Genomic DNA, 28,000 nt, shown 5'->3' on the forward strand with positions numbered 1-28,000 from the left:
GCAGAGTGCCATCAAAGGTAATTATAAAGAGAGTAAAGTTATTTTGTGCCAGGAAAAATAAAATGCTGGGTGCCTCATGGCGTTTCAGAACCTGATTTCAAAAGGATCATACAGCTAGAAAATAAAATTTAGCATGGTGGACCGTTCTACAGGATATATTTGTAAGTATGAGATTCCATAAAATAGTTGGTGAATACAGTGTTGGCTTGATATCAATGACGAGTGGATGTTTACTTTAACAGCAGGACTGCTAGAAATATTAGATTTCTTCTAAGGAAAACAAACTACTAAACACAGGTTTGCCTGGCCTAGGCTTTCTATACTTAAAAAATACTTACAGTCATACATGTATAAATGAAGTTTCTAAATTGTTCAGTAAAGGAAATATTATAGATTTAGAGTATGGTCTTTCATTTTATATGGTTTTGTGTTTGTGTTTGTGTGTGTGTGTGTGTGTGTGTGTGTGAACATGGTTGTATATGTTTAGATAACGATATATTATAAAATCATATCTCAGAATTGTTTGCTTCAAAAATCATGCATTATCAAATAATTAGTTCCATCATTTGATTAGCTGTACTGATTCCAGTTATGAATTGTTGCAAGATTTACATGAAGCATAATTTTGATTTTATGGAATTTCTTCATTCCTTAATATTATGCCTAAGCACAACTACCCACAAATTACTTGCTTTTTAAAAGGCAAGAATTTTACGCGCTATGGCAAACAAAACCTCACTAAAATGTAAATTGCTCTAGGTTTTTCTAAATTTTATGTGACATTCTATGTCATAAGAAACACATTTAAATGCAGATATTATATTGAATGGAATGAATTCATCAACTGTCAGGATAATAAAAACATTTAAATATGTGGGAAGGTAAAATCTAAGAGAATTCATTTATTTTCATATTACTTTGAGAAAGATTTCACTTAAATGCTAGAGAAAATTTGGATCTATTCTGGCACAACATATAACAAACTCAATTCATCACTAAAGCATTTATAGCCGCTCTAAGAATTAGATTGTATAGATAAAATGTATGCTTTCTTTAAAATAATCAAGAGAAAACATTGGAGCCAAAATCATTTTGGAGACCTAACTGTTCTAAATACTCTACTCTTAGAGTGTAAAAATGCACACTAGTTTTAGCAAAAGGATATGGAAAAATTTAAAAAACAGGCAAATTAAAGCATAATGTTAATATAAGGTAAACAAAAAACATTTAAAGAAAAATCAATGGAAAAATACAAATAAAAAGTATAGGAATTTTTACAATATCAATCTATGAAATTAATAAAATTCTAGATAAGGAGTTAAATCAAAAATAAGAATAACCATAATCTAACACTTACGAAGTAGAAAAATTATTTACTTAAAATGTAAGACAAGGTATTTATAGAAATATTTTGCCAAATATGCATTCTCTGGGAAGTACACAATAATCATTTTGGTTTTGTTATTATTTTCTTTTTAGGTCAATGGAATTTTTCCATAATCATACCACTAACATGAGAAAAAAAATGATTGTTATTGAAACTTGGTGAGTTTCTCCAATTTAAATCAATTCTAAATCATATCCATCTAGGTCATTCTTTCACAGAGAACTCTCTTTTTGCCAAAATAGAATTTGAATTCTATGGAATATTTTAGGCTAATTTTTATTTTTACCAGTAAATGACCATGTATGCTCTAATTCCAAGTAAATTTATTAGTTTACTTTTTTTGGAATTACCAAAAGTATTTCTTAAAAGTTCTCAATTATAAAAGTGAAAAGATTTCACTCCACCACTCTAAATCTTGGTATTTAGATGCAGATCTATTACTTAATGATATATACTGTTGAATGCAAGATTGCAGATATTTCTTTTTAAATCACTAGTTATTTTTGGAAATTCTTTGTCCTCAGACTGATTCTTTTTTTCATTTTGCCAGATAAAATTCCAAAGACTATCTTTTCTCTTCTCATTTTAGAGGTATGAGAATTTTAATTTCTATTCCTTCATCTACTTTCCATCTTCCAAAATTAGTTTAAAAGATTTTGTTGGTTCTTGTCTCCTTGTTTAATCTCCTTTTTTTCTTCATGTTTAAGCCTTAACTATAATTTTAAGTAGTGTTTTGGCTAGAAGAAGTAATAAGCTCAAGGGGGCCAATCTGTTCTATTATCAGAAGCTGAGTTAAATGTTTGTGAATTTATCTCTTGCTTTCAGTGTAGAAGGGATTATGAAGACCTGGAGAGTGTTCTGTGGTATTTTAGCAAAGGAGTGGTATAGAGTGATAGTGAATCCAGGAGTAATCAGAAGAGGGAGGTGCAGTGAATATTTGATTTCTGAAAGCTTAGAAGATGGACAATAGGGCTCCAGTGGGTGGGCAGGGACATGGAACAAAACTCCAGCATTGGAACAGCACCCCAAAAAATTCCATTGCTTAATGGACTAGAAAACCAAAGAACTTTGTAAAACAAGACTGCTTTGTGATCTATTTTATGCATAATACATCTTTTCCTTTTACATAATTCTGTCACTAAATACTTTATTTCATTGTGGATGCTCTTATGTCATTATAATCTATTGGTATTCTACAACTTAATCAATTTGTGAATGTTTGACTTAGAATACTAGACAATATATAAACAAATACTTACACATGATTATCAAATAGCATTTGAACATATCACTTCAGAGAATTTATAGTCTATTAGGATTATAGAAGTCAGAAATATAAATAACATTATTTTCATACATTTATATTTATGTTACTCTCTTTTCCAATGTCACCCAACTAATGAGCTACTTGGGGCAGAGAACCTCTCTCTAAATCAGTCATGTAGCTGAACCAGGGCTACTACTAGTCTATACAGAACATTTGCTGGAATTTCCATCATATGGATGATGCCCCACTTGGAGGCCCATAGCTTGACAAGGGGACTGTGGGTGGATCTAAGCCTCTGCTCTCCTCCAGACCAGGTGTGTCTGTAGAGGAGACAACCTGCATCATTGTAAGGGGTAGCTCTGGCTAGGCGGTCCTCTCAGAGCTCTTCTGGCCAAACAAATCCTTCCTGGCAGCCTTGTCCCTTCAATATGATACACGTACCCAAAAGTGTCTGACCTGCTATAGGAGACCCAGCTACTTCTAAATCTGGAACCCTAGCTACTAATATAATATGTGAACAACAGAAATATAGGAATACAGTACAAAAGAAAAGTAAGATTTGCAAGGGAGTGTGCTAACACACTGAAGAATGGATAAGGTTAATTGGAAGATTTATGAGGTCTGAGTTAAGATTTAAAAAGAGGAAGGAATGCAGGCTGGCAGAATGTGTGTTTCCTGTACATAAAAGAGAGTGTAGGAAATATTTCCTGAGTGACAGAGTGCAAGAAGCTGAAGGAAGATCAGATTAACTGGAACAGAAAGTTTTTGCATACAAGCATTTTTCTAATATTTACAATTCCATTTTAGAAACAAAGAAATTGAGAATCGAGGAGTTGACTTACTATGCCCAAGGTTACACAGCTAATAAGACCCTGAACTCACACCCGTGTTTGTTTGCCTTCAGAGCCTAGAATTATTTTAATATACTCGATCATCTGCCAAGAGCTGTGGGAACCCCCTAAACTCTAGTGCATTTGGAAATTACCTTTGTCATGCTTCTGACACTGTGGGTGTTGCATACTAAGCCTGTTCTACCTTTGCTAAACAATTCCAGCACAGTTCTTAAAAATATATGATAACTTGTAAATAGACATGAATTTTAGTTACAGAAATCACTAATGTGTGCACATAGCTCTAATACATCAAGTGAGCAGACAATGACATATAAAAAATAGTCAAATATAGTTAAAATATATTTGATAATAAAATAGTTAAATATAGTATGGAGGGGAGAAGTCAAGACCCAGAGGAAAACAGGGATGGCTAGTTATATGGACACTTGACAGAAAGAACTTCTTAACCAGCCTCCTACTTAGAAGAGAAGCAGGGAGCCATTGGGTAATCTGCATCTTAAAGGTGATTACGGAGATAAAGAATCTTAAAATTTAATTCAGGATCCAATTATGCACAGGATCAGTTATGAACAGCCAGTCAATGTAAGAGATTTCTTAGCCTCAATTATTTCAGTGTTAATCATCTTTGGTCAGATTTATCTTTCTAACAAAACATCTTATTTACTCCACACTATTATTTAAAGACCTCAGTGAATTATTACTACAACAGAATAGAGCCCAACGTTCAAGGCCATCCAGAATCTAATTGCACAGTTATCCTCATAATAACTCTCTCTTTTGCTTAAATTCTTTGAATCTATATTTGCAATCACAAGAGTCCTAACTTTGTTTTTTTCCTGTAGATAAACTTAGCTACCTTGTCCCTTGCTCCTCCTTACAGCAGAGACCCATATAGAAAATGAAGTCCATCAGGCCACAACACCCATAAATTCTTATCCCCAAATCTGCAAATATACTTAGATCTACACCCATTCCAATTACAAGAAAACAACAATTTCTTCCTCTATTTCCACTTCTCCAATGTTCTATCTCCCACAATCCGAATTCTAGTTCCTTTTAAAAAAAACATTTTTTTTTCAGAAACCTGAAAATCTATTGATTTTCCTCCTTTCTCCTACATCGGCAACTTCTTTCCATGGACACCATTTGCCAATTTCAGGGCAGGTCACTCACACCATAGACTTTCTGAACCAGACTCTTAGAGATGTGCAGGCCCGAACGGCCAGACAGCAGAGTCCTGCCTCTCTGTCTCTGTTATACTGTTTGGTCCATGGCTTTTATCAGAAGGGAAAGAAAGAAGGGAGAGAGGGAGGGAAGAAAGTGCAAGTAGCCCCACATTTGTTCCGGTCTCCATTTCCTCTTGTTTTCTTCTCTCCTGCTTCTGCCCTCCCTGTTTCGCCAAAACCCCTCTCACCAAGGCTGTTGATAACCTTCTTGTTAGCAAATCTGATGGATATTTTTCAATCCTTTGTTCTCTCTCTCTCTTTTTTTTTTTTTGTGAGAGAGTGTGCACATGTGCATGGAGCGGGCATTAGGGTGTGGGGAGGGGCAAAGGGAGAGGGGGAGAGAGAGAATCTGAAGCAGGCCTCATGCCTAGCATGGCAGGGCTCGATCCCATGACCCTGAGATCATGACCTGAGTGGAAATCAAGAGCAGGATGCTTCGGGGCGCCTGGGTGGCTCGGTCGGTGGAGCGGCTGCCTTTGGCTCAGGTCATGATCCTGAGGTCCGCGGATCGATCCCCGCATCGGGCTCCCCGCTCGGCGGAGAGCCTGCTTCTCCCTCTCCCTCTGCCTGCCGCTCTGCCTACTCGTGCTCTGTGTCAAATAAATAAATAAAATCTTAAAAAAAAAAAAGAGTAGGCTGCTTAACCAACTGAGCCACCCAGGCGCCCCCCTCCTTTGTTCACTTCGTCGTTTCCCAGCTCTTGCACTCAGTTGACTAGTCTCTGCTTTTCGGTAGCTCATCCCTTGGTTTCTGTGATACCATATTACTCTGATTGTCTTCCTGCAAGCTTCACTTTCTCAGTGTGTCTCTGAGTCATCTGTCTTGGGCCGTCTGCTTTTCTCAGTTCATACGCTCTTCCTAGGCCATCTTATCTTTTCTTTTGGTTTCTTTTATGTGCTTTGTAAAAACTGCCACTTTATCTTGAGGTCAAATCTTTCATCCGAACTTGTTTCCTTTCTTTCTCTCACCTTCCACATCCAGTACATCAAGTTCTCCACCACATCTAAAATCTGCCCCTTCCCTCCATCTCTCCTGCTACCTTCCTAATCTAAGGCTGCAACACCCTCACTTGCACTCCTGCAGGCAATCTCCTAACAAGTCTTCCGGGTTCCACCCTTGCATGACAATCAATTCTGCTCACAAAACCCATCTCAAATATTAGCATGTCTAGTCCATATATTAAAACCCTCAATGATTTTCCAACTCCTTACTATGAAATTCACGGTGTATATAACCTAACGTGCTCAGCTTCTGCATGTCTTCCAACTTCGTCTCTCATCGCTTTCTTGCTGCAACGAGCATTTCCGAACATGATTATTGGTCCAATCTTAACTCTCTAGCCTGTGCTCCCAGCTCTCTCCTTGCCATAATCTAGATTCATGAGATGACCACATTCCTTTCATTTCCTCAATTAGGACATGACCCATTGCCCAAGCTGCCCTGTCCCTTTCACTCAGCACATTCCTGCACATCCTGCGGGTTCCAGCTCAACTATTGCTATACTGGGATGCCATGTCTAACCACCCCCACGTCTGTGTAGGTTCTCCTCCTGTGTGTACTCACGGCCCACTGGACTTCCTGTCTCAAAGTCCCCGTCACATGGACTTCAACTGCTTGCTAGTGAGGATTGGAAGAGGAAAAGACAGGATCTGCATAGATCACTGGCAGCCAGAACTTGGCACATAACTAGTGTTCAACAGATGTTTCGAATGAATCACTAAAGACTTGATATAAAAACTTACTGTTACCCTTAATAATTCATTTTGTGTAAGTGTGCATATGTTTAGCAAAACATTTCCAGCTCTCATTATAAATTGCAGATTTAATTATTCTTAAATTTTTGAGTTGTTTTCTCAATGTCCTGAGCTTAAAACCCTCTATGACATACACTGTTATATAAAGCCTGGGCTGAGTAAACTGTACCTGAATTTTAAAGCCAATGTTATACTGCCAGGAGTGTAGAAAACCAGGTAAGCAATCCCCTTCTCAGAATTCACCCTCAAGGAATCTTATTTTTTATTTAGCTATTTACACTATTTTGGCTAATTACAAAGAAGCAAATTCTTGCTCAATATATTGAAAGATCTTTCTAAAACTAAGAATTACCCAAGAAAGGGAGGACTTGGGAGTTGAATTCATTGTCGGTGGGCCCTAAATGGGAAGATTTTTCTCAGTAAGCTGTATTGTTTTAAACACCATTAGGATGAGTAAATGTCCCAGATGGGTTCTAAAGTCACAACTCTTTTTTTTTTAAAGATTTTATTTATTTATTTGAGAGAGAGAGAATGAGAGACAGAGAGCACGAGAGGGAAGAGGGTCTGAGGGAGAAGCAGACTCCCCGCTGAGCAGGGAGCCCGATGTGGGACCCAATCCTGGGACTCCAGGATCATGACCTGAGCCGAAGGCAGTCGCTTAACCAACTGAGCCACCCAGGCGCCCTAAAGTCGCAACTCTTAAGTACCTATATTTCTAAAAATTATTTACGAGATGAGTTATTTTATTCTCCTCTCTCCTCCCCACCCCCACCAGTGATTGTATCCCATTAATTTCAAAAACTCGTGGTTATTTTTTCATGATTTACAACTTTGTGTGTTCCTGAGACACTGACTGTAGCATATAATTATTTTAAATGACTAAATTATACTAAGTATATTCTGTATTGCCTTAGAAAAATGAGCAGACGGAATTGTTGGATTTGCAAGATGTGCAGAGATGAATCTAAGAGACTTCCTTCAAAGTAAGTACCATTTAAATTACATGGCCATTCTAATGCATATTTATCACATGATAAATAGGTATACATTTATTCAACGGCTAATTTAATATATTTTGTTCAGAGAGCAAATTTGCATTTACACATGAGTAATTCCACCAGAAGAGCAATCATGTATTACGCTAAGGTTTCATTTTCATTATTTATGGTTTACACTTGAGAATTAAGCAAGCTTAATGTTTATACAGCATCTATTATGAATAAATACTCTTAGATTTTTTTAAAGTTTTATATTGTTTATGTTAAAATGAGATTCTTTATCCAAAATATTTTCATGATTCTAACCCTCCACCTACAAAGTGCCAGAAACCTCATGTCTAGCTGGAAGAAGGGAGACTGGTGGGGTAACCAGATGCTTACCGATTTCCCAAGTCTCCTGGATATTTTGCCAAACTATACATGTAGCCATTTGGATGGGAAGAGTGACTGCTAAAATGGAACGAATAATGCTGGAGAAGGGTAACAAATCATTTGATTGGATTGTCCACCTCAAGGATTCCCACACTGAGGATCGCTGTGTGTTAGTTTAACCACGGTGCCTAACCAAGTCCATGTGGAGTGCGCAGTCCTGGCCACACCTCCCTTGCTATGATCAGAGCTCCTGGCATGTTGCTCCTGCCCCGTAGTACCTAAAGGTCCAAAAATACTTACAAGCATTTGTGTGAGGTGGGGAGGAGGCTGCAGTGGTAGGTGGAAGAGACAAGAAAAGCCAAAGTTCAGCATTTTAAACAACCAGGTGAAGTTGCTGTGCTGAACGGGCTCGTGTAGGGAGGGAGAAAAAATAGGCTAGTTTGGGAATAGCTTCCATCTCTTCCGCTGATGACTCTCATGGAGTCTCACCACCAGGGCTCACATTTCTTTCTACTTGCCTTGTAGACCCACCATCGGGGAAGGGGGAGGCCAAGGAAAGAGAGAATTCACAGTCATGGCAAGCTGGTAGATAATAGTCGTTTGATAGATGCTTTCCATTCATGACCTTCTCTAATTTTCAAGGTAACGTTGAGAGATAGGTATTAACCCCATTTTATAGATAATAAAACTGGGGCTCAAAGATTTTAGGCAAAACCAAAAGCTATTAAACGCAGCACTGGAATTAGAACTCAGGACTCTCAGACTTCAAGCACTCTTCATTCCCGTCTCCACAATGACATGAGGTCCCAGAATGCTCCCTTGTTTTGTATCCGCTGCTTTTATTAGGAAATCCAGGTGGATGAGGGGATGGGGATGTTTAGAATTACTCCCACCTGAATAGCCATGGAATGGCATGAAACTTGAGATACTCACAAAAAATTACAAGCAAAATGGGGTTAAGCCAAAACCAATTTTCATTTCACAACTTTAACCCCGACCATAATCACTCTGATCATTATCTATCTCCATAAATCTCATGAATCTTAGAGAAAGAATTCTCTCACCAACAAAGTACCAACACTTTATTTTAAGCTAAGCCAAGGCAATGATGGCATCTTCGCTCATGTTGTAGATTTTATTTTTTCCTATATAACGGGAACACATAGAACAGAGAGGCATGCCACATATCTTGCCTAACACTTACCATTTCACCGGATGGAAAAGGTTACTTTAGGTTACTGTTTTTAAAGTTCTAATAAGAGAAAAGAACAGTGAGTCAGATAGCATTTCATGGAAATGTTTTTTGAAAGCAATCTTAACGGCAGTATACTGTTAAGCCTCAGTACTGATGCGCATAGTCCGCCTAAAACTGGCAAGGGCCATCCGAATTTATAGAAAACAAAAGATATTTGAGCTTGTTAAGACTCCCGATATTTTTCCATGTTCTAGATCATTTTTTAACCTCTTTGACTAATCTTCCTTCATTGTGTTAAGTGCCTCCTAATGCTGATGGCTCTTCCCTCAACACCAGTTACGGAGCTACCTACACCAGGTGTAGCCAATGGACAGGGCTTGCTTGTATTTGTAGTTAGCTGATTATTTGATGTCATTGAAGACAGGAAAATGAAGTGTGAACCAATCGTAAACTGGAACAATCATAAACTGGATGCCAATGAACACACTGAGTATTTTAAAGGAGAGAAAATAAAATGGTTTACATGTAAGATCCATAGTCACTTGCCAATTTACCTCACAAAGCCATGAAAGATGAACAGAAATGAAGCCTCAAACCCAGTATCTTTCACAGATATTTTTGAAATGGTAAAGGGTTTTTATACGTTTATTCACATATCATTCATTGTAATAAAAATTCAAACCCTGAGCATGTAAAGAAAGTTATAGCAAATAATAGAGAAAATATCTGCATATAATAGATACAAGGTTACTAACTTTATTATATGAAGGCATGCAAATAGACTTTGTGGATAAACTCTAAGATGTGAATAGTTAAATGGGCAAACACATTACTGGTACCAGCAGCACATGATGCAAACCCAAATGCAGTTTGGCAGTTTATACCAAGAACCTTAAAAATTTGCATTTCTTGACCCACTTTAAATCTACTTCTACTAATCCTGCCCGTAAGCAATTACCCTATGTGAACATAGCAAGACCTAATCACAAGTTTTTATGTTAAAAAATGAGAAATAATCAAGATGCTCATTGAGAATAATTATGTAAACTATAGAATGACCCCTTAAAGGGACACCTGGGTGGCTCGGTTGGTTAAGCGGCCAACTCTTGATTTCAGCCCAGGTCATGATCTTAGGGTCAGGAGATCGAGCCCCACGTTGTGCTCTGTGCTTGGCAGGAAACTGCTTGAGGATTCTCTCCCTCTGTCCTTCCCCAGTCCGAGTTCTCTTCAGTCTCTCAAATAAATAAATAAGTAAATCTTGGGGGGAAAAAAAAAGAATGCCCCCTCGTAGAACACTCCACAGTGACTATCAAAGATTATAGTTTTATAATTAGAAGTCATAACACTATAAATGGATTTTAAGACAATTGTGATGACATATAAAAATCTTATTAAAAGTGAATATATATGTGGGCGCCTGGGTGGCTCAGTCATTAAGCATCTGCCTTCGGCTCAGGTCATGATCCCAGGGTCCTGGGATCGAGCCCCGCATCGGCATTGGGCTCCTTGCTCAGAGGGGAGCCTGCTTCTCCCTCTCCCACTCCCCCTGCTTGTGTTCCCTCTCTCGCTGTCAAATAAATAAATAAAATCTTTTTTAAAAAAGTGGATATATACGTATATATGTATACACACACAAAGTATGCATGCACACAAACACACTCAGAGTTTGGCTACTTCTTAGTTAAAATGACACAAACACATAAATAGCAAAAACACTGAAAAGTACATCAAAATATTAATAGTAGTAATTTGGGAATAGGGAAATTACAGGACTATGGATCTTTATCTCTTAAAAATTTATTTTATCATATTTTCAAGTTTACACTTTCACAATTTTTGTTTAATTTTAACAATTTAGAAAGTAAAAATAAAATGTAGAAGATCACAGAAAGATAAATTTCCACAAAACCACACACAAATAGAGTACAACTATATTTTGGTGTTATTTTCAAGATCATATATTTCCTTTTTTTAAGATTTTATTTATTCATTTGAGACAGAAAGGGAGAGAGCATGAGCAGAAGGGGCAGAGGGAGAGGGAGCCTGATTCGGGACCCAATCCCAGGACCCTGAGATCATGACCAGAGCCGACGGCAGACGCTTAACCAACTGAGCCACTCAGGCGCCCCAAGATCATATATTTCTATGTTCAGCAAAACCTTGAGAATACTTTGGTGCAATGAGCACCTTTTGTTTCTTTTCAAAGCATTACTTTGGAGGAAGTATTACAATGGGGCCAGTCTTTTGAAAAGCTGATGGCTACAAAATGTGAGTATTACAGATATTTCATGTTTGACTAACTAGTCAGTTTCACTCCTAACAGAAAAAGGTGGCGCCAGATGATGAATGTACCCTGCTCTTCTCATAGCCTTCTAAATGGCAACTGCCCCCAGTTAAAAAAAGAAAACCTGAAAATAGTTTGTCGTGTCAACCACTATTATTTTCTTTGGTGTTAATTAAAACAAGATTAGTCACTGGAAATATTTAGTTTTCACAAGTATATGTGTAAAATCCCTTGGAAAATATGCTTAAGTCGTAACACGTACTAAAATATACTGCCTTACCATGGCCTTCTAAAGTTAGAATTTTAGAAAACTCAACAATTTGCTGCTCTTAGTGTTTTCAAAAGTAAGAATAAATTTGAGTCTTAATGTTCTGAAACTCCTCAGAGTTAGTTTTCAACTTTATCAGTGTCTGATTTACGTGGGACATTATATAAGTCTGCATATAATTGTACATAAGTATCAACATTCAGATATAAATGAGTATTTATATCTGAAGAAATGAATATTTATAAATATATATAAATGAAAATTAACAAAAATGGATATTAGGGAGATAGAGTCATAGACTCAATGCAAGAAATACGAAGAAGTGTGTGCGTTCATAGGAACAGTCAATTGTGTTTGGGTAGAAAATTGGAAAAATTGGGATAAATACCAGAAGACAGGTATAGAAAAAAAAATGTAGTAGGTACTCAAAGAAAATTCCCTTGTTTGCTGAATTTGGTATTTTTTTAAATGGAGTTTGTTCCCATCAAATGTTTGCTAATTTTTGCCTATAGACTTCTTTTTATTTGAGATTCCTTATTAGACTCTCTGTGAATATTTCATGTTTACACCTATTGACTATGGAGGGGGGAGCTAGCTACGCTATTTGATGGTTTAATTGATGGGATGTGCCTATGGTAACTCTGGATAGAATACTTCCTGTTACTCCTGGGGGTGGCCATGCTTCTAGGGTACTTCCTGCTCTCTCTGACCCAAGGGCCCCCTCCTGGTGTGGAGACAGTTATCACTGTCTGACCCAGAGGGTGACAGCCAGAGGTGTGGACCCCTGGCTCCTCCTACAGGAACACCTTCATCAGCTATTGTGGAAATTACTTCATGGCCCTTCCTTAGTACTGGGATCCACACCTCCAGATTTGGGTCACTACCTGAACTCCCACCTATCACAACAGCCCTTTCCAATAAGCATCTGAGGCCATGGTTTTCTTGTGAATCGCTCCTGCCTTTTACTTTTCAAGTATTCCTCATAGTTTGTGATCAAGTTTGCCAGCGTGACTGTGAATTTTTAAAAATAGATTTTTTTTGGTCAATTTTAGGACACTGGAATGAGAGGAAGGGACAAAAGCATATGTTCAGTCAACTATATTGAGCGATCCCCTGCTAAATGCTTTGAATTTCAGTCCCAACCCCCTGCAATCCATGTTTTGCAACATTGCAGGTTAATCTCCCTCTTGAAGTTTCAAATTCTCCATCTGTAACATGGGAATAATATCACTCATCTTTTCAGCATTATTTATTGTTCAGGTTAGACGTAAAACGCCTAGTTTAATGGCTGATGCAGATTAGGCATGCAATAATTGGTAGTTATTTTATTTTTTTAAAGATTTTATTTATTTATTTGAGAGAGAGAATGTGAGAGAGAGCACATGAGGGGGGGAGGCGCAGAGGGAGAAGCTGACTCCCCGCTGAGCAGGGAGCCCGATGCGGGACTCAATCCTGGGACTCCAGGTTCCTGACCTGAGCCGAAGGCAGTCCCTTAACCAACTGAGCCACCCAGGCACCCCAATTGGTAGTTATTTTAATTAGTAATAAAGTTCATGTCTCTGAATATCATTCCTGGAATACCATTCCTTTTTCTTTGCTGTTTACCAAAAAGTTCAAAATCTCTAACTTGGCCTTGAAGACTCTCTATACCCAAACTCAAATGCACTATGACTTAGCCGCAGCTCCGCCCCTTCACATGACACACCCTTCCGCCGAGGGGACCATTGCTCCGTTTGTTACACCTGCGACACACCTGCTCCAGGCTTCCGTGCCAAGTCCTCTGTCTACTCGGTTATCTGCCTGTCCTGGCTAGTAAAATTCAACTTCCACATGTCCCCTGCAACCTCTTGGAAATACTCGCCCTCTCTCTTCTCTTAGTATCCTTATTTATTCTGCTTCTAAGTACGGTTATTTAGTGTACTGGGTTTTTCCACAGACACTTTCTCAGTAGATATTAAATTCCCTGAGAACACAGATCACCTCGCATTCAGCTTTCATCTCCCTCCCAGAGACTAAAAATGTGTTTTGTATCCAATGGGCATACAATAAATGTTCAATGAATAAATACAAGACAAATATTAGTAAGAAAAGATCAAAATATCAAGCCATATTATGTAAAACTTTCTGTGCCAGTCCTGAAGACCTCATAAACAAAGTGAATAAAGTTAATGGTTTGGTAATGATCTCAAGAGAGAGCCTAACTACAATTAGCTATTTAGAGATCTAGTGTCATGAAAATAAGCAAAGTTTACAGAAAAGATGAGGACAGGAAGGCAGCATACTGCTCTTTATAAAAACCAGCAAAAGCAGGATAAGAATCTTACGAGAAATTGAGTTACTGTGAAAATCATGTAAAAATTTAATAATCACATAATTTAAAAGGTGATAAAACAATGCATTTTCTGGACCATCCAATCAGAAAGAGAAAAACAACAACAACAAAAATCCAAACATTTAATGTGCCAGAGAATAAAGTGTGTTTACATTAACCAAGGACAGTTGTAAAATGTACTCTCTAGCTAAGATATGTAGATATCTTTTTCTATATAAATTAAAAGACTTTTTCTAAGAACGTGTAGTTCAGAAACCCCCTTAGGAAAGAAATGTGTTAAGCATGGTCTCAGTGGATGAACAGGAATTGGTTTAAGAGATGTTTGCTCAACAGCCATTAAGTACTAGTTATCACAATACAGTTAAGTTCAACTTCCTCTTGGGAAGAGGGTATCCAAGAATATCATCAGTTTAAGAACAGAACCCTGTCAAAATTAAGACCTTAGTTAGAAATTAAGAATGCTAGTAGTCTAGATGTTATTTAATGATACATTATTGACAAACCAGTTATTTTTTTTCAAAAACTAGTATGTGTGCTCAGTATCTATTCACTAAATCTTAAGCGCTTAGGTACCAGGCAATGTGCTTGAAAAAAAAAAATTTCCACGTGCCCATGTACCACATGAAATAACACAGGGAAAAGGGTAGATTTTTCCCAAAAACTGAAACTCTCCCAAAAGAGAACAGGATATTGATAGCACACTGGGGTAAAGTGGAGAATGGTGATTGTTACTTCTAGTAACATCCTGAATGGAATTTCAAAGGCAAGGCAAACACACACTTTTTATTTAAAAATAATAGCCTTTGACAACATTTTCACCAAAGGCTGTATAAAGGGCTGACTGGCAGGGTTTGGTTTGGTTTGGTTTTTTGTTTCCAGAGTAAAGATGGTTTTGTGAAGCTTTGCCTTTCCCTTGAAGAGTCTATTGTTACATTCAATAAGCAGAAGGAAGCTCTAGATACAGAAAGAAAAACATAGATACACATTTCTTTGATATAAAATTCCTTGCAAGGTCCAGTTAGGACACCCTTATGGGAAGAGTAGCACTTAAAATATATCCCCAAAGTGTAGCTTGTGACTGAAGAAAAATGTGTACTTATGAAGTACCCTATGAGAATCTGAGGGCTGAACAGATTGCTCAAACAACCGCTAAGAACAAACTGCTTTGAGTTTTTAGCATACAGTGTGACGTGTGATCCCTGAGCCGTGTAGTGTCTAGTGAGTTCCAACCATGTACGACGTAGGGACAGCAGAAGTACTTTCCTGAAGGCATCCACAATTAAAGATAAATAAGATAGGGGCACCTGGGTGGCTCAGTCGTTAAGCGTCTGCCTTCCACTCAGGTCATGATCCCAGAGTCCTGGGATCAAGCCCTGCATTGGGCTCCCTGCTCAGCGGGAAGCCTGCTTCTCCCTCTCCCACTCCCCCTGCTTGTGTTCCCTCTCTTGCTGTGTATCTCTCTGTCAAATAAATAAAATCTTAAAAAAAAAAAGATAAATAAGATATATGTGCACCATAAGCAGTTTGTGAAAAACTGTAAAGAAGGGAGACTAGAAATAACAGATCACCTAGCACAGACCTAGTATGATGTCTGTAGCACATACATACTAGGTCTGTGCTAAGGGATGAAGATAGATGGGGAGAGACGGCAGGTCTCCTGGGAAAGCTTCTCACAAGAGGCAAATTTGAGCTGGAACTTGATTCAGACACTTGTAAAATGATAAGGAGGTCTGACTGGCAGTACTTTAAAAATAGTCAACTATTTTAGAAGTCCAGTAGAGAGAAATGCTTCTTTGAAGGAAAAGATACAGTGTGTTGGATTCCTCAGGATTTAATGTAAAAATTGGTCTCATTAAAAAATCTCCGTAATGAATTAAGCAGAAAGTACGCTGCAAAATTTCCAAGTCTGCAGGTGATAGAAAGTCCTCCAAGTTTCCAAACACCCAAGTCTTTAGGAGAGTTACATTATTTGCAAATGGACATAAAAGTAGTAATAAGTTTTTTATGGATCAGAAAAAAATTTGTCAGAGCTATTAGTTATTTCCTCATAAAAATACCTGAGAATTACCAAAAATGTTTCCTTAAATGATGTTGACCCAAAATTTGACACTGCACCTCAAAACAGCATCAAAATGTTAGGCATCACCAAGATGAAAAATAGAAAGAAAATCCTATGAATATTTCTGCTAGCTAAACCTAGTAGAAATCTGTAGTTCTGATGCTAAATCGAGTAGAACTAGAAAAGATACAGAAACGTGAATTTGTAATGACAAGGGGACCAACAATTACCTAAAACCCCTGAGGTTTTACAAACTTTACAGCTCTACATACTGGAAAGGTTGAGTGAAAAAGAATCAAATCAAAATTTTGACTAATCAGTTTTATTTTTAGTTTCAATTAAAATGACACAAAATGGTGTCAGAAAAAAGATATATATATATATATATATATATATATATATATATATATATATATATACACCCTAAATCTCAAAAGATGAAGGCAGAGGTCGCTCACTTATATTTGAGTAAAGCATGTTTAATATAAATAGAAAGAAATTAGTAAAACTGAAACTAACTTCCTTGGATGATTCATTCAGTCCTTCCATGTGTCTGGTAAACCTTCCCAGTACAAAAAAGGTGAAAGAGACCTACAAGGTCACTGTGCTCAGCTCATGTGCTCCCTCTAGAGGGAGGAGATAGACAAACAAGCAAATAAATTAATGAATACATTAATTCCAGAAAGTGATGAGTACTTTGAAGAAAATAAAACCAGGTGATATGGCAAAGAAAGGCAGGTATAAGAGGACAGTTCAATTGGATGATTAGAGGACAACTGTCAGAAGGGGTAAAATTTGGGCTAAGAGCTGAACGATGAGAAGCAGCCAGCCAGGCAGGGATTTGGGGGCAGAGTGGCCCAAGCAGAGGAAAGCCATGTTCAAAAGGCCCTGAGATAGGAGTGAGGTTAGTGTCTTCAAATAACCGAAGAAGTTCACCATGACAGGAGTATAGAGCCTTACTGGCCACATGAGAAACTTTAAACTACAGAGTAACAAGAGTCGATGTGCTTTTAAAGGTACCCTCTGGCAGGGGGGTTGGTGCTGGGTGGCTCAGTCAGTTAAGCATCCAGCTCTTGGTTTCAGTGCAGGTCATGATCTTGGGTCGTGAAATCGAGCCCCGTGCCTGCTCCATGCCCAGCGCAGAGATTCTCTTTCTCTCCCTATCCCTCTGCCCCTGCCCCCTTTTCAAAATAAAAAATACCCTCTGGTTCTCTTCTGGAAAAAAGAAGCAGAGAGACCAGTTGGAAGGCTATTGCAATAAACCATAAGACTACAAGTCAACGGGGAAGACAAAGCCAAGAGTACTTAGCGTATAGACCCTAATCAAAGCCGTGGGACTGGGAGATCCCTTCGAGGGAGAGTTCAGAGAGAGGAGAGGAGAGGTCCAGAGATGGAGCTTAGGTGCATGCTAATATTTCCAAATCCAGAGGAGAGAAGGAGTCAGCAAAGGAGATGGAAAAGGAGCACCAGGTGAGTTAAGGTTGACAAAAACAGTACATCATGAAAGGCAAGGAAGAGCACGTTTTAGGGAGGGAGCTGTGAACTGTGTCAAAGACTGCTGAGAAGGCAGGACAGATGAGGAAAGAGCAGTGACCGTCGGACACGGCACGACGGATGAGGAAAGAGCAGTGACCGTCCGACACGGCACGACGGAAGTCAGTGGTGCCCTGACAGGAGCAGTCGCAGGGCATGGGGTTGGACAGGACAAGCAGAAGCAAGGCAGAGAATACAGGGAATTATTGACATAAGTTTTGGGGTGAAGGTCAGCAGAGAAAGGAGTAAAGACTAGAAGGAAGCATGAGGTAAATACTGAGAACATAGAATCAATAGTCATTTTTGGTTTTATTTGGGAAATACATGATGATGGCAACCATTAGAGAGGAAGAAAGTGATGACATAGAAGAGAGTGGGGACAATTTTAAGAGCAACAGAGAAACGGAAAGCCACGGAGAAAGCATAATAAGGACATAACGGCTTGGACATTGTTTCCCTTTCAGGAGGAAAGTTAGAAAGCAGGGAGAAGATGAGGGGATGTCTACCTGATTAAATCAGTGTTCTCTGTGAAGTCTGAGGCAAGGTCATCAGCACAGAGCTGAGGAGAGATGGGGAAGGGAGAAGAGATGAAATAGTTTCTGGAGAGTTAAAGTACAAAGATATTGTGGAAGGGTGGTAGGATGAATGCTTAATGCTGAGTGCCCACATAAACTTTGCCCAGAGGATTCCAAGTGAGAAAGCCCAGTTACAAAAATTTCCCATGGCCTCATCAGCTTCCTCCAGAGCAGACATCGAGTTAAGCCATTCTAAATCGGCAGGTGTTCTGAATCACAGAGTTTGCATCAGCATTGATTTGGGTCAAAATCACCCTGCAATGTATTGTATACTTTCCTGCCTTGCTCAGTTATCACAATCACCTGCAAACAGCCTTGGAAACGCCAGGTTGGATACTGTAGGATTATCACACTGCTAGAGGCAATGAAGACAGCTCCAATTCCCACTGCCTGGTGCCTCCTCATCCTGGCACAGAGCAGATATCAGAAGTTACTGAGGGATGCTGTTACTCCATGATCCCAGAGGTAGAGCCACTCCCTCAGCTCTCTTCATCTGTGAGAGATTTCGTGCCACTCGCTATCCATGGGCAGCTACTTCCACTATGATTTACTCTACCCTCTGCTACCCTCTTGCTGTTGCCATGGTTCCCTTCAGCCACCCTCACTTACCTCCCCTGCCCAGCCGGCCGCAGCCCCTCCCCTCGGTGCTGTTTGTCTTCTCGCACTCCTCATGCACTTGTTCACCTTGCAGGGAGAAAAACAAAACAACAACAAAACCTGGCCTTTTAGACACATCACTGTTCAATTAGGACATGTTGTCTCACTGCCAAAACAAAAGAAAACAAAACAAACAAACAAAAGTAACAGCACGCCAGGTAAAATCTGCTGGTCTTTGGTGCTCCCTGGATGCTAAACAGTTATGGCCTGCTTCTTCACTTTTCAAAACGTAGGGAGAATCACTTCCAAACGTAGAAGCATGAGGAATCCAAAAGGCAATCTAACTGCCTAGTCAGTACCTGCTGTATATCAGGCAGCGCGCAGGCCCTGGGCGTATGACGATGGACCTGCGGTCCTAATTCGCTAAGTGTGAGCCAGTGAGTGGGAGATAAAGGGCTAGTATCCAAAATCTATAAAGAACTTCTTAAACTCAACACCCAAAGAACAAATGATCCAATCAAGAAATGGTCAGAAGACATGAACAGACATTTCTCTAAAGAAGACATCCAAATGGCCAACAGACACATGAAAAAGTGCTCAACATCACTCGGCATCAGGGAAATCCAAATCAAAACCTCAATGAGATATCACTTCACACCAGTCAGAACGGCTAAAATTAACAAGTCAGGAAACGACAGATGTTGGCGGGGATGCGGAGAAAGGGGAACCCTCCTACAGTGTTGGTGGGAATGCAAGCTGGTGCAGCCACTCTGGAAAACAGTATGGAGGTTCCTCAAACAGTTGAAAATAGAGCTACCATACAATCCAGCAATTGCACTACTGGGTATTTACCCCAAAGATACAAATGTAGGGATCCGAAGGGCTACGTGCACCCCGATGTTTATAGCAGCAATGTCCACAACAGCCAAACTGTGGAAAGAGCCAAGATGTCCATCGACAGATGAATGGATAAAGAAGGTGTGCTATATATACACAATGGAATATTATGCATCCATCAAAAAGAATGAAATCTTGCCATTTGCAATGACGTGGATGAACTGGAGGGTATTATGCTGAGCAAAATAAGTCAATCAGAGAAAGACATGTGTCATATGACCTCACTGATATGAGGAATTCTTAATCTCAGGAAATAAACTGAGGGTTACTGGAGTGGTGGGGGGTGGGAGGGATGGGGTGGTTGAGTGATAGACATTGGGGAGGGTATGTGCTATGGTGAGTGCTGTGAAGTGTGCAAGACTGTTGAATCACAGATCTGTACCTCTGAAGCAAATAATACATTATATGTTAAAAAAAAAAAAAGAAGAAGTTAGCAGGAGGGGAAGAATGAAGGGAGGGAAATCGGAGGGGGAGACGAACCATGATAGACTATGGACTCTGAAAAACAGAGGGTTCTAGAGAGGAGTGGGGTGGGGGGATGGGTTAGCCTGGTGATGGGTATTAAAGAGGGCACATTCTGCATGGAGCACTGGGTGTTATGCACAAACAATGAATCATGGAACACTCCATCAAAAACTAATGATGTAATGTATGGTGATTAACATAACATAATAAAAAAAAAAGAAAAAAATGTAAACCGACAGATAGAACCGACTGTGATGTAGGGTGAGATGGAACTGTAATTATAATAAGATGGACTAGGTGTTATTTGTTAACAGACAGGAAACACTTATTTAGTTGGGGGAGGGGAGTGTTAGAAATTTTTCCAGAAACTAAGAGACTTCACCTGAGTCTTAGATCAGTACAGAGCCCATCTCACAGAAGGAACTGCATATACAGTAGCATGAGGGTGGCACACGGCTTGGCCAGGAGCAAGACGCAAACAAAGAATGTTTCCAGAAGTGACAAGGGAAGAGGCTAGAAAGGTAGAGAGCATCTTATCCTAAAGGACCTTGTAGCCACTGCCAAGGTCTGGCTTTTTTTATGAGGGCAATAATAGGAAAAGGTTGAAAGGTTATAAATAAAGGGTTGTGGTCAGATTTTTGCTTTCAAGATTTTTCTCTGATAAAAGTGCAAAAGAGATTGAAGGCAGGTCAGATAGATGAACTGAGGCTTTTTCAGATTAGATGGTTTACATATATTTCTCAAAAATCATAAACAAAGATAATATGTAAAAAGAGAACAGAAGATAATGCAATAAATATAACCGATTGTGTCTTTAATATATAAAGAGATCTGAAAAATCCAGAAAACACTAACAATGCAAAAAAATTGTCAAATGATTTGAAATTCACAGAAAGAAAAGATATGGTCAGTAAGAAAGAAAAAATGTTTGGGCATTAATGTTTTAAAAATCCAATATTAAACAATTACAAGTCACTGGTTTTACCCCCATCGGATTGAAAGGATGGAGGGAGCAGACACATTGACACAGCTGTTAGTAATGAAAAGTAATGAGATCTTTCTGAAAGCAATTTTACAAGTATCAAGAGTCCCCCAAAACACTGCATCTGTCAACTTAGGAATTCCACTCTTTTAAATTAATTCTAAGAAAATAATTACAGATGCAAAGATTTATACACCAAATATTCAGTGTAGGATAATTTACAACATAAAAACGGGAAACAATATAAATATTCAATGATAGCAAGGTAGCTAAATATAATATAGGGTAGCCTTGAATGGACTACTATGTAACCCTTAAAAATAAAAAGGAGAAAGTGTTTCTACATATTAAGTATGAAAGAGTGACACAAAATTGCTTTCACAGTATAATGCCACATACAAGTATATGTGTATCTGTGTTTGTGTAGATGAATGAATACTAGTTAGATAGAAGGTTAAACATTAACAAAGGACTGAAAGAATAAAGGGACTATATCAAATTGTCAACAATCATTATTATCTTTATTAGAAGTTTTCTGTATTTAAAAACAACTCATAGTACTTTAAGTTACTTTTATAATAACACAGCAAAAAGAAGTTAAGAGAAAAGTCATAAATGTTTAATATCATAGGAGCCAAACTAGAGAATCTCAATAAAGCAGATTTACTTTAAAACTTCACGTAAAGGCTAGTACAATTATGGAATTTATTATCCTAAGTGGTACAGATTGAAAATAAAATAAATTTAAAATTGTTTTAGGCACATTTCTGATGAAAGACTGCAACATAGCAAAACGTTAGGATTTAAATTTATGGTGTAAGCTTTTTCCCCTTGCAGAAAAAAATCCTGGAACAGACGGGCCACTGTTCTGACTCAGCCAAGAGGAATGTCACGTTTCCCTTCTGCATCAAGATACTGACATGTGTCACCTTGTGTGTCATAGAAATACTAATTTCAGTGACTAGCTTAAAAAGAACATCCTAGAGAGTCCCAAAAGCACCACTCTCCTTTTTTTTAAATTTTATTTTATTATGTTATGTTAATCACCATACATTACATCATTAGTTTTTGATGTAGTGTTCCAGGATTCATTGTTTGCGTATAACACCCAGTGCTCCATTCAATACATGCTGTCTGGCCAGACTTATCAAAAAGAAAAGAGAAATGACCCAAATAAATAAAATCATGACTGAAAGAGGAGAGATCACAACCAACACCAAAGAAATACAAACAATTATAAGAACATATTACGAGCAACTCTATGCCAGCAAATTAGATAATCTGGAAGAAATGGATGCATGCCTAGAGATGTATAAACTACCAAAACTGAACCAGGAAGAAATAGAAAACCTGAACAGACCTATAACCACTAAGGAAATTGAAGCAGTCATCAAAAATCTCCCAACAAACAAGAGCCCAGGGCCAGATGGCTTCCCAGGGGAATTCTACCAAACATTTAAAGAAGAATTAATACCTATTCTTCTGAAACTGTTCCAAAAAATAGAAATGGAAGGAAAACTTCCAAGCTAGTTTTATGAGGCCAGCATTACCTTGATCCCAAAATCAGACAAAGACCCCATCAAAAAGGAGAATTACAGACCAATATCCCATCCTTAACATGATGCAAAAATTCTCACCATCATTCTCCTTCTTAAGAAAAAAACATGCACCTATTTTTTCCATCTTCTCAATTTGATGAGCAATTCTGTTGTTTCTCCTTATTTACTCTGCTCAAGCAGAATCACAGTGTCTGGAGCATAATGCTCAGGAAGGAGTGTCATTTACATCTTCAGAATGGGCTACTCTGAGCCACACTGTCTGATTTGGAAAAGGCTTTCCCACCTTTAAATTCACTTGTTGTCTGAGTCAGTAGAAAGTCTCAATGGAGCAATTCAGTTCCAACTTTAATAATTACCCAGATTCCTGGAACACTTTTACACAAATGCGTCTTCAGCTGCTTACTTGACTAACATAAGAATTCTGTAAAACATACCAGCCATGTGAGTCTACTGATTCTGGGCACCAGAATCTTCCCTGAAATATCAAAGAGGTTCAAACAGTCCAGGTTGGCTTTCGGGTTCAGGTCAGGTTATGATGCAATAAAACACCACATTCAAATTCCACTAATTTACAAGAAAGGTTCATTTCTTGTTCATGTCACGCAATAACTAGGTTCAGCTCCAGCTCTATTTCCTGCCTTCTTTCTGACCTTCAGACAAAAGGAGCAGTTCTTTTCCAGAATGTGTCCTTTGCATGACTGTTTGGAAGTGCAATGGCAGACTACCTGCTTAAACCTTCTGCTTAAAATCTTCTGCTTGCACCGTACATGGTACTTTGCATGTATTTCATTGGCTAAAACAAGTCCAATGGACAAGGCTGATATAAATGGGACGTGAAAGTGTAATCTTATAAGAAGGGCAGGAAGTAACGAAAATCAATACTACAATCTATCATATCAAGTATCTTATAAAATATCAACAGCAATGCATGGATCTTCATGAGCAAAGGACTTGGGTATATTGAGAATTGTTGAACCATTTGGCCAGCCCCATAAGATCCTTCCTTCACTCAATCAGGAGAGAAGTTAGAGAAGGCTGATACAGATGCAGGCAGGTTCTGAAATGAGAATCTCTAAAGATTTGACTATACAATCAAGATAAACATAAATATAAACATAAATTCAGAATACTATAACATAGAATCTAATATTGGTTTCTACGTCATTTCCTTCCCCGCCACCCACCCATCTACTCAACCCATCCAAGTAGCCTGGTAGCTGACTCTCATTCCAGGATCTACAGATTTTATCTGGTATCTCATATTTTTCCCTGTTCCATAGCTCATTTCTTTCTTTTAGGACTCTTATTTTCTGTTCCTCATGAAGCACTGTCAAAATTCTACTAAGTACAAAGTATATCAAATTGCTTTTTATTTCCTTAAATAGAACTCCATTTCTTTCAACACACACTGCAAATTATTGGCTTCCAGCTTTACTTATTAAGCTAGAAATGGCTTTCTGTTTTGATTTGTTTTGTTTTTCTGGTTTGCCTTTCCATTCAGCTATTTCTCTAATAGGAGCTCCACTTGCTACAGGCATTGTCTCTGGCCTCAGCTTTCTGTGCCTGTGATGAGGCAAGGCACATCTTAAAGTTACGTAGGTGTGAAAATAAACTTCTTGTTTGAAATCTAAGATAAATATATTCCCCCATTGGGCAGAAATATCTAATCCATATCATTTCCTATGTTACATTGTTATACACGATCTATCCCCATTTCATTTGTCCTCTCAACTCAAGTGATGTTCCTTTCAAACCATTTCCCACCCAATGTCATGAAGGCTAGATTTACATGATATTAATGAGACATGCTCTAATTTTGTGTATTCCCATGATGGCACATTTCTTGCAAATTGCCAGTTTTCCCCAGCCCTAATCCTTTTTAGAGGGGATCTGCCTCTTTTTGAGTTTTTCTCTTGAATAAAAATATCTTAATTGCTGTCTTTATTTTTTATCACTGCTGACAGAGCCAGTAGAAGCCAAGGAGTGACAGCTTTCTAGTGCTAGAAAATGCAGCCTAATCTCTGATGTGAAGATCTAGGAAACTTTGATTTTATATTGCTATTCTATCTGATTACCATTATTTCTTATGGCAGTTAATAATACTGAATAAAATATCGTAAATCAAAATCCTATACTTGGTCACATATTCAATGTGCCTACACACAGACTTCTATTACTATCAATTAAAAGTTACATTGTTTCATCATTTAGCAATTCAATTTCTCAAATATGCCAAGAAACTTTCCAGTCACCAAAAGAAGTTCTGAGAGTGTTCATCTTCAATACTGAAAATATTTGGTCCTCCCAAAGATTGACGTTAATGTGTTAGATTTGTGAGATCTTGCCTAACCCTCTTCTACAAAATAGTGCTTCAATCAGAAAATCTCTTTTCACATGTATGTCTTTATCTACCCACTCCAAAAATGCAGCTTAAGACCAAAACTACGGATGACCATCTCTGGCATCAAGTGTCATTTGATGGTCGTGCTGCACATACCCACTGTCCTGTTCTCAATTTTGAGATAGTTTCCGACACCCCATCTGAATTCCATTCTTTGCCTGGTCCTTCATTTCTAGTTTGAACCATAAGGCATGAATATGAAGTTGAACTTTTCCTCCATCCATGTTCTCCTGCTCTGATTGGATATTGAGAAACACCCCAGGCTGTACAACCTGATCAATTTATTACTTTTACCTGACTTGGATATTTTTCTTTCATCCTTGACCTGCCTGTTGAGATTCTAAACCTGGTTCTGACTCTCCAGTTTGGCTGGAGGGCTTAGATTTTTCATGTCAGTTTCATGACCAAAGCTCTGTCCACTGATCTAACTTAAGTCCTGTTTCTGAGTCCCTGTGACTTCTCCTACCTCAAAGCTACCCACATCAGTGGCCATTCTCCTTGAGTGACTGAGAAGAAAGGAATAAAGGGATGACCACACCACTGACTGGCATTGTCAAAACATGCTTCAGATGTATAGATCTAAGAGTGATGTGGGGTGTGTGTGTGTGTGTGTGTGTGTGTGTGTGTATCATTATATGATATTCACTTGTTGAATAATTTGGGAGCTTTGATTCAGACTTTAGTTTTAACCTGCATTAAATATTGTTCAGATTTTTTAATGATTTTGACCCATGAAAATAAACTGATTTCTCCATTACTTTTAGATGGTCCAGTAGTCTACGCAGCGTACTTAAAGATGGAGCACAGTGACGAGAATATTAAATTCTGGATGGCATGTGAAACCTATAAGAAAATTGCCTCACGACGGAGCAGAATTTCTAGGGCAAAAAAGCTTTATAAGATTTACATCCAGCCACAGTCCCCTAGAGAGGTAACTACGTGACTGTGACGGCTAATGGAAATCAGTCCCAGGGAGGGTGCTAGTATCTCTCAAGCACATACATGTGCCAGGCACTTCATATCCAGTATCTCCCACTATGCTACAAATTCAGTATTGTTGACCTTATTTTACAGATAAGAAACCTGAGAATCTGAGAAGTTAATTAGCTTGTTCAGTGTCACATAGCAGATAAGTGAGAGAGTTAGGATTCAAAGTTACACCTGTCTGGCTCCAGAACCTCTTCTCATTAAATTATCTTAATTCCTGGGAAAGTTTCTTAAAAAAAAAAAAAAAAAAAAAGGAAAAGGAGAAGAAGTCCTTGTAAGAAGGAAGAATCAACTTTGCTAAATGGAACTACAGATACCATACATTGGCATATTGACAGCCCCAGTGGTTTGGGAAAGTCTGTGCCTTTGCAACATACTCACTGCTCACCTCAGTTCCAAAACAGCAAATCCAGCAAACATTCACACTGATATTACAGCCAATCATTTACAGTGGCCTAAAGAAAATAGAGAGTCATGAGTGCATGACACATTGGGACCCCTCCTGGTGGATAGAGAATAAGGAATGAAAATTCTTGTCAAGGGGATAAAGGTAGACCATGACATATGAGATTCCTATCATGCAGGACAGTCCTATGTTATTGACTTGTTCCTCAAAACTCTTATCTGGAAAATACTTGGCTTATTGAAATAACCACTTCTCTCCTTTATTTCTCCACTTCTCTTCACTCTCTTCCCATTTCAGGGCATATTCAGTGAAACCAACATTCATGACTACTAAGAAAAATAAACTTTAAAATAGCACCAACTTCCCTTTTCCTTAAAAGAGACCTTCATCTCATAAACTTCCTTGTTTGTAGACTCCACTAACAAACCAGTTGCATCTGCCTAAGTAAGCAATGGTTTCTGAGATTTCCCTGGTCTTGGGCTGTGTGTTTTCTGTTTTGTTTTTTAATCTGGGATATGGAGGTGGATGTTTAGTTATTAAGAAGCAAAGTTTGTCTCTTAAAAGTCTTTTTAGATATCTATGAAATTTCAGACAAAATTACCCTTTTCCAGTTTAAAAAAAAAAGAGGAGGGGGGAAAATTAAACTTTTCCATTATGGTTTCTATCTTCAATTATACTTACTTATGCTCTACATGTAATTTCACTTTTCAGATTAACATTGACAGTTCAACAAGAGAAAATATCACCAGGAATATTCAAGAACCCACTCAAACTTGCTTTGAAGAGGCTCAAAGGATAGTGTATGTGCACATGGAAAGGGATTCCTATCCCAGATTTGTAAAGTCAGAAATGTACCAGAAACTTTTGAAGACTATTCAGCCCAACAATTCCTAAATACCACTCAAAGGTTTAAATTGAAGATGGTGTTTTGAAAGTGCTGGCTTTGTTGTTTTAACACACACACACAATCAGAAATAGAATAGGAATGAAATAGAAGAAAACAAACTACAAATTAATTTCTTCTAGTTCTCAAAGAGAAACAGATCCCCAAAGGGATGGGCTCTAGAATAGTTATAACATGAAAAACACAATTTATGGCATGCCTATGTAGCTCAGTTAAAATATAAGAAAAAGGAAGGTCTTCATGACACCAATATTAGAAAGTTTTTACTGCAGTAGTCAACTAATGGATGTTTTCTTATTAATGAAATTTTGCTGTCATAATGCACAGATCAGTTCTTTAAAAACAGTAGCTATATAAGTTGTCTCTAGTATGAGTGTATTATATAGATGGAGTGCTCATAATAACTTCAATTAGTAGACAAACTTAGTATGTGAAGTACAATCAATGGTCCAATATAATGAGCAATATAAAAAGATATGTTCTTAAGAGATGTTTTATCTGTAAAATTTTCCTATTATATTCATAATTAAACTTCTATAGCACAAATATCTTCTATATGTGAAAATTCCTGATGATTCTAAGCTATTAAGAATGTATATAATTCTTCATTTATTCTTATATTGACATGAGGTTAGAAAATTTGGTTCCTATATTTTAAGTATTGTTTCCTCACAATGTGAATTTATCATGGTCCTGAT

At 38.1% G+C, this 28,000-nt stretch overlaps 1 protein-coding gene across 3 annotated transcripts; it reads left to right on the forward strand.

The window, feature by feature from the left end:
• Window positions 1-25: 25 nt before the first annotated feature.
• RGS13 (regulator of G protein signaling 13) lies at window positions 26-27,997 on the forward strand. Of its 3 annotated transcripts, XM_027611786.1 has the most exons (7): window positions 26-161; window positions 1,480-1,545; window positions 1,938-1,978; window positions 7,403-7,471; window positions 11,260-11,321; window positions 25,770-25,936; window positions 27,110-27,997. In XM_027611786.1, exons 4-7 carry the CDS (start codon window positions 7,407-7,409, stop codon window positions 27,290-27,292), a joined length of 477 nt encoding a protein of 158 aa, XP_027467587.1. In that variant the 5' UTR covers window positions 26-161; window positions 1,480-1,545; window positions 1,938-1,978; window positions 7,403-7,406; the 3' UTR covers window positions 27,293-27,997. The 3 variants fall into 3 exon arrangements, with proteins under 3 accessions (XP_027467587.1, XP_027467588.1, XP_027467589.1); XM_027611787.1 differs by lacking the exon at window positions 1,938-1,978; XM_027611788.1 differs by lacking the exons at window positions 1,480-1,545; window positions 1,938-1,978 and having other exon boundaries at window positions 38-161.
• Window positions 27,998-28,000: the final 3 nt, after the last annotated feature.

This window comes from Zalophus californianus, chromosome 10 (genome assembly GCF_009762305.2).
Source record: "Zalophus californianus isolate mZalCal1 chromosome 10, mZalCal1.pri.v2, whole genome shotgun sequence".
Lineage (NCBI taxonomy): Eukaryota > Metazoa > Chordata > Mammalia > Carnivora > Otariidae > Zalophus > Zalophus californianus.